General features: G+C 43.0%; 1 protein-coding gene across 1 annotated transcript; it reads right to left on the reverse strand.

Annotated features, from left to right (window-relative positions):
- Positions 1-4,477: 4,477 nt before the first annotated feature.
- Positions 4,478-7,033, reverse strand: LOC130034143 (melanoma antigen preferentially expressed in tumors-like). Its single transcript, XM_056125697.1, has 3 exons — positions 6,744-7,033; positions 5,688-6,281; positions 4,478-4,982 (listed from the first exon to the last, which is right to left on the reverse strand). Exons 1-3 carry the CDS (start codon positions 7,031-7,033, stop codon positions 4,478-4,480), a joined length of 1,389 nt encoding a protein of 462 aa, XP_055981672.1.
- Between the last annotated feature and the right edge of the window lie 543 nt (positions 7,034-7,576).

A 7,576-nucleotide genomic window follows, 5' to 3' on the forward strand; every position in this document is an offset into this window, starting at 1 on the left:
CAATGGAGATGTTGCTTGGCCCGCTCGAGCAAATTTATGAACAATGGGAGGACAGTGCTACAATGCTACTGACAATGAGACAGAATAATCCAGTCTGCCCAGATCATACCTCAGAATGCTGACAGCTGGTGTTTCATAGACATGTGCTTGAGGGTTATGGAGTGTGACCACTTATTTTAACTTCCAACAAAAATGGCTTTTTGTAATCTCACATTACAGGCCTTCTGTACAGGGCCTTTCTCACTGGCCATCAATGACAGTTAAGAATTGAAGATAATGGCTGGAGAGAGACCTACAATGGGTAAGGTATTTGCCTTGCATGCAGTTGATCTGGGTTTTATCCCTATATTACGGGTCATCCTCATGCCTACAGAAATAAAACATCAAAGATTGACATTTATTGATGTATTTTCTGATATTCCTTTTTTCATTCCTTTTTTTGTTGAAGCAACTAACGTGAAATAAAATGTTTATGCCTACCAAGGAGGCAGGTTGTGGGGTAGGATTGAACCTGGTGACATTGGTGGAGAGAACAGTGATTTAATTAAAGAGCTGGGGGATAGTAACAGGAGGTTTTGGTAGAATAGAGAGAATGGGCTTTAAGCTATTGCAGCCTAGTAAAAGGAAGTCATAGATTCTCTAAAGAACTTCAAAATAAGCAAGGGCACCCAGTGCTCCACCTAGTGGGATCCTAAGGGAATTTCTATGGATATGGATGACAATTCAGCCATAAAGGCTGAGTGCTGTGACTAAGCTATGATTCCTGGCAATTTTTCAGACATAGAGTCGCAGCTAGAGCCGCTTTACCAAGTGATGAATACTAAGCCCCTATTTCAGAGCTTCTGGCTACTGCCAGAAAGCAGGTTTCCTGGTGACTGCAGAAATGAAAGAGAAGCTTCTCATTTGGGGCCACGGCCAGAATCAGGAGATTTTATTCTTTCATGTGTACAGAAGGAGAAAGAAGCAAAGAAACTCAACCTGGAATACTTTAAGTTAGAGATAAAGTAATTGTGGATAACAGAAAATGGATCTACAAAGTAAAAGGATTCAAAAAAACAAAAGTATCTACCCCAGAAATGGATGCTGGCATTTCAGTGGGGCGTCCTGCATGCTGGGATTTTTTAAAAATTTTATTGAATCACCGTGAGATAGTTACAAACTTTCATGTTTGCATTACAATCACATCTGACAAGGGGTTGATAACAAGGATATACAAAATACTGTTTGAACTCCACAAGAAGAAAACATCCAACCCCATCCAAAAATGGGGCAATTAAATGAACAGAAACTTTCTCAAAGAAGAAATCCGAATGGCAAAAAAGCACATGAGAAAATGCTCTACATCATTAATCATCAGGGAGATGCAGATCAAAACCACAATGAGATACCATCTCACACCTCAGAGACTGGCCCACATTCAAAAGAACAAAAGCAACCAATGCTGGCGTGGATGTGGCGAGAAAGGGACACTCCTTCACTGTTGGTGGGAATGCCGACTAGTTCAGCCCTTTTGGAAAACATTATGGACGTTTCTCAAAAAATTAGAAATTGAGCTCCCATTTGACCCAGCGATACCACTCCTGGGAATATATCCCAGAGAGGCAAAAATGTGTAGTTGAAGAGACATCTGCACTTGTTTGTTCATTGCAGTACTCTTTACAATAGCCAGAAACTGGAAGAAACCTGAGTGCCCAAGAACAGATGACTGGTTAATGAAACTTTGGTACATCTACACAATGGAGTACTATGTAGCTCTTAGAAAAGATGAAGTCATGAAATTTACATACAAGTGGTACAATATGGAAAGTATCATGCTAAGCCAAATGAGTCAGAAAGAGAGCGATAGACATAGAAAGATTGCATTCATCGGGGGGATATAAAGTAACAAAATATGAGATTAATACCCAAGAATAGCTGAGATCAACACCAGGAGGATTATTCCATAGCTTAGAGGCCAGCCGGATATTCTAGAGGAAAGGGTAGTTCAGATAGAGAAGGGAGCACCAAATAAAGGGTGTTTGGAGGATCCTCCCAGGAGGGGAGATGCATGTTGAAAGTAGACTATGGACTGAACATGTTTGCCACTCAATGCCTCTTTTGCAGATCACAACACCCAAAAGGAGAGAGAGAACAAAAGGGAATGCCCTGCCACAGAGGCGGGGGGGGGGGGGGATGGGAGGGATATTATCCATGGTGGTGGAAAATGAGCACTGGTGGAGGGGTGGGTATTTGATCAGTGTATAAACGAAACCCAAGCACGAAGATTTGTAAATCTACAACTGTACCCTATGGTGCTTCACTAATAAAAAAAAAAGATGCCTGTAGGTATAGGTATAGTTTCTCTGTTTCTCTTTCTCGAGTGAGGCTGTTTCCACTTGGGGCGCCCCATAGGGGGGTGGGCGAGCGCTCTTCCACCCAAGGGACCCAGCCCCAGCAGCCGATCTCCACTACCTAACAGCTGCCATGCTCCAGGCCACTTTCCGGATGCTAGGGCTGAGCATCATGCAGGAGTGAAGTCCAGTGGAACCCAGGTAATGCGGAACTTTGTGACCTTGGACTCTGGAATCAACAGGACCCAGAGGCAGAGATCCTCTGCCTGCTTCCTCCAGTCTTTGGTGACCCAGGGGCCACACCCATAAGCAACACCCTGCCTGTAACACATAATCTCATTGATCACCCTCCAGAACGCATGGCTGCTCCTTCCAGACTGGAGTATAAAAGGAGGCCCCTATAAACACGCCACCATACTCAGCGCCAGGCTGTTTCCATTTGGGGCGCCCCAAAGGGAGGGCGGGCAAGAGCTCTTCCCGACGCAAGGGACCCATCCCTAGCAGCTGACCTCCACTGCCCAACCATCGCCAAACTCCAGGCCACTTTCCTGACAACACAGCTGCTTTGTGGCCACGTGACATATCATGGGCCACTTCCTACCCATTGTCCATAATTACCACACCATGTTTGATGGAGTTCAGAGAGTAGTAACATATTCACGGCCCTCCCGTTGTTCATCGATTTGCTCGAGCAGGCCCAGTAACGTCTCCATCAAGAGACCTGTTGTTACTGTGTTTAGCATATCGAATACATCACGGGTAGCTTGCCAGGCTCTGCCGTGCAGGCGAGATACTCTCTGTAGCTTGCCGGGCTCTTGGAGAGGGGCGGAGGAATCAAACTCGGGTCGGCCATGTTGGCTGCGTGTAAGGCAAAAGCCCTACTGCTGTGCTGTCGCTCCAGCCCAGGTAACAGAATATATATATATATATATATGTATATATATATATATATCAATTAATTGTAAACAATTCCACTGATTCCACAGTTCTTCCTGCATTAACATGTTAACATGTGCCTCAGAGAACTGGGCCCTACGCAAACAGGATGAGAATGCTATTCAGGTCTCCCAAAGAAGAATTGAAAGAACTATGCTTGGAATATCACATTTCATTCAAATGAGAGAAAGAGTCCGGAGTTCCGACATTCTGATCAAGAATCAGGGACGCTGTCTCGTTTGCCAAGATGTCGAAAATCAGATGGGCTGGTCACGTAATGAGATTTAAAGATGACCGCTGGACTAGAGCTGTTACCGACTGGATTCCACGGGATGTCAAAAGACCGCGTGGCCGCCCACCTACCAGATGGTCAGTGCCCGGCAAGCTACTGATAGTATCCCACGTACACGGGCAGAGCCTGGCAAGCTACCCGTGTCATATTTGATATGCCAAAACCAGTACCTATAACAGGACTCATTCCCCTAAACGTGAAAGTGCTCCAATCATTGGGAACTATGAGTAAGGAGAGACTGCTAAAATCTCAGGGCTTGGACGAATAGAGATATTACTGGCACCCGCTCAAGTAAATTGAAGAACAACGGAATGACAGTGATGACAGTGACAGTGGCAGTGATACAGTTTCTCTTTTACTTACAACTGGCTTCTCACTAGGCAACCCAAGACAATCTTAAGTACAAGAATATTGAAAGGTCACTGAGGGAAAATTTATTGGCTTGAAAAACTACTACATTCAGAAAGAGTTTTAATTGACCTGCCTTATAACAATTATTACTCTTGACGGTATAAAAGGAATAATCAATGTGAGCAGGTAAATCATATGCCATGACTTGGTCAGCTACCAAACACATGCATAGTTTTACATGGTTACAAAATATGTTTGGTAAACAGAAGATGCAGCTGGCAAGAAATGAGAAAGATATCCACAGAACCATTCACATTCCTTTAATTTTTTTTAGAGCTTCATTTAATAAAAAAGTAAGAGGTAAGTTTTCTAATTTAGGAGGATGTTACAAATGCATTTCTACAAATTTTGGGTTCAGAGAAAACAGTAAGTGCTTTAACAAGTTGATGTCACAATGTGTTAGTTAAGTCACAATCAAGTGTAAGCCACCACTGTAGATGCCAGCAACAATCTGTGGATGGCCACACATAAATGTTGAAGCAATTTTTTGTATGGAACATCATTCAGATTAAGTGGACCAGCACAGGTCTTCTCGTTTTGCCGCCTGTAGCATCAACTTCATCTGGGTCTGCACTTCCTCAAGTTTCTGTCGGTTCAAACTAACATGAAAAAGTCCTTGTTCATAGCAATGGAGAGGGATAGGATAAATCACATAGCGAATATTCATCCAGGTTGTTAGCTGTTGCATAAAGTTCATGAGTGCAGGCATTGAGATGGGATTGAAGGAAAAGCTAAAGGCATAGAGCTTGGAACAGCGACTCAGGGGTCTGTGTAGAGCAGAGAGAACAGAATCTGTGATTTGACAGTTGGTCAACTCCAGATACTGCAGGGTGCCTGAGACTCTCTCCACTAGAGTCAGAAAGGGCTCATTAACTTCCTGGAAAATGTGGTTGTTACTCAGATTCAGTCGTTTTAAGTTGGTGAACTGAGAACTCTCGGACAGCAAAGTGACATCTCTGCTAGAAAGCTGACAGAAAGACAGAGTCAATGTATCCAATTGAGGCTGCAGGACTCTGTAGAAAAAGAAAAGAAAGATTATTTTAGAATAGTTGAATATGGCAGGGGGCTTTTACTTAAAGCTACCGAAGGTTCTAAGGTAAAGTAGTTTGTGCAAAATTTGCCAAAGTTTAACCACAGGGCATTGGAGCTGGAAGTTACAGATTTATTAACGTGGGTAAGTTATTAAAGGTTAATGCAAGATGAAGTAAAAAATTGTACAAACAAACAATGATGGATCCTGTTTATTATCTGGTGAAGATGAGTCTGAGAAAGGAAAAAACTGAGGGCTCCCGTTCATGAGCCACAGGTGACAAGCTTTCCATTCAGGGCCTAAACCTTGGGTAAACTACAGGGTCAAAAGTCTGGCAGTGTTAACAATTGTGGCCAATTCACAGAGATGTAAATCAGAGCTATAGTAATAAAAACTTCTCCATGTAAATGCCTCTTGCCCTACTCTAAAGGATAGTGCGTTTTCAGAAGATTATCACTGAAACTTTTCCCACCAATGTATCTGAAGACTTATCACAGTGTTTGCAAATGGTTGACTGGCTGACTGAACAAATGAAAGTGCACAGTTCAAGCCCGGTTGTTCTCACCACAATGTGCCTCTCTCTAGTATGACAAGTTTCAAACTTCCAGCAATGCCCAAGGAGAAGGGGGAGGGAAAATAGAGGCATGAGGATTTAAGTACGGGAATTTTAGTGTCTCGACCCCATCACCTGAGCAGTTTGTGCAGCTTATCTTTGAGGCCGAAGAAGGACAAGCTGAGGTCCTGAAGTACTTCTAGCTTCCCAAGCCATGTGAGAAAAATGTTGAAGTTTCTCCCCTGACAAGACTGAAAGGGACGGTTAGTCAGTCTAAGGCTTTCCAGGTGGGTCAAATGAGGAAAAAGGATGGTAACATTTCTCAGGTGAGCCCGAATCACTTCAAGGTGATTAATACAAGCCGGATCTATCATCCGCAGGCTTCTTCTTTGCAAAGGTGTGTTATCAATTATCAAATTTCTGCAGCAGACGTGCAATGACCCAAAACTCTGTGCAACCTTTCTGTTAATAAAATAAATAAATTGCTTTGCTCTACAGTTACGATTAAAGGAAATGTCCAATAATAATTCTATGGGTTTATTGACAGGCTCAGACTCGGAAATACCCATTCCAAGGCACCTAACTCTATGCTGAGATTCTTCTATTCCATGAATGGAATGCTGAGAATAAACACAGGACTGAAAACAGAATGGGTATTTGGCCCTGTAATAGCATGTGATTCCACATTCCGTTGTCTGTCTTAAATCAAGAATCTTCAGTTTGGAGGTCCTGTAAGGGAGAAAAGTACACAGAACATGTGAGAGATAGCAGGTGTCATTATACTCCAGCAAGAAAAATGATGTGGAACTGAGGCAGAACAATTATTCCCTGTTTTTCACTCCATGTGCCATTCACATGCTGGTTCTTTTTCTACAATAGACTGTGAATTTCACTGTTTTTCTTATACTTTCTTCACCTCTGCTTCTCTCCAGTCTCAATGCCTATGCCATCCTATAAGCAGTCATATGCAAGATATACATACACCCATAGTACTCTAAATCAACTCTATTCTACAATCGATTCTGTAAGACTTTGCCCTACTTAAGTTAACTCCACCTCTTGGACAATAGAGATACAGAGATACTAAACATGCATCACTGGTTACTTTGGAGGGACTCTTGTTATTACTCTGCTCCCAGAATCAGCACACCTACTTGCTCACTCACGTTCTCTATATTGGAGTATTCTTACCTTGAGGAAGTATTTTGTATGGGGAGGAATTGCAGACCATCCACCATGGCTTCCAAGACGTCATAGGGTGATTCTCCTATATTCAATGTCCCAATGTGCAGACACTGAAAGGGCCAAACTCTCACTATTTCCTTCAGCATCTTCTTCCGTCTGTCCAAGAAGGCAGTGGTGAACAATTGAATGAAGAGATGTTTAGGAAGGACCTCCAAGGCGTAGATACCTGCAGGCTCATTACTCATCAGATTCTTTGCAGCAAGTTCCATCAGAGTGGGTAGAGTATTTCGATCCATCTTCACAATCCTGCTTCAGAGTGAGGAATGTTTAGAAATTCTGAGAAGAGGACCTTTCTGCTACTCTGCCATCCATTGTGTGACCTTCCTCCAGCAGAATTCACTGGGCCAATTCTGGAAGAGAAGGCAGAATACCTCCCTTCCAGCTGGGTCCTAGCAGCCTCTACATCCAATCTATGCCCTATATGAGGGCCCAAATCACAGCTCCTGAAGCATGCGACCATAAAATAGATCTACTGCACAAATTACATGTGGCTCATATTTATGCTTCCTGTCATTCTGTGAAGTCGGGCAGAGAAGGACAGCCAACCTCCAGCCTAATCCTTCAGCAAATTCTAGGAGTTCCAACTACAAAGATTCCAACTCAACACAGCAAGAACACTCGAAATTCAGTGGGAGAATATACGTAGAACTACATTGAGAAAAACAATATCAACTGTAGATATAAACAACACCAACAAGCTCAGTAAAGCCCCAGACAATGACTTAACTGACACGATCATAAGGATGATCAATGAGCTTAAAGTAATGATAGCACAGGTA

The sequence above is a fragment of the Sorex fumeus genome, unplaced genomic scaffold (assembly GCF_029834395.1).
Source record: "Sorex fumeus unplaced genomic scaffold, SorFum_2.1 ptg000058l, whole genome shotgun sequence".
In the NCBI taxonomy this organism is placed as follows: domain Eukaryota; kingdom Metazoa; phylum Chordata; class Mammalia; order Eulipotyphla; family Soricidae; genus Sorex; species Sorex fumeus.

Excerpts from the sequence above, each read along its gene's own strand:
- LOC130034143 (XM_056125697.1), bottom strand. The coding sequence starts at position 7,033 with ATGGATCGAAATACTCTACCCACTCTGATGGAACTTGCTGCAAAGAAT. Across the intron at positions 6,282-6,743 it reads ATACAAAATACTTCCTCAAG|GACCTCCAAACTGAAGATTC; the intron begins GTAAGAATACTC and ends TCTCCCTTACAG. Across the intron at positions 4,983-5,687 it reads AAGCTGCACAAACTGCTCAG|AGTCCTGCAGCCTCAATTGG; the intron begins GTGATGGGGTCG and ends CTTTTTCTACAG.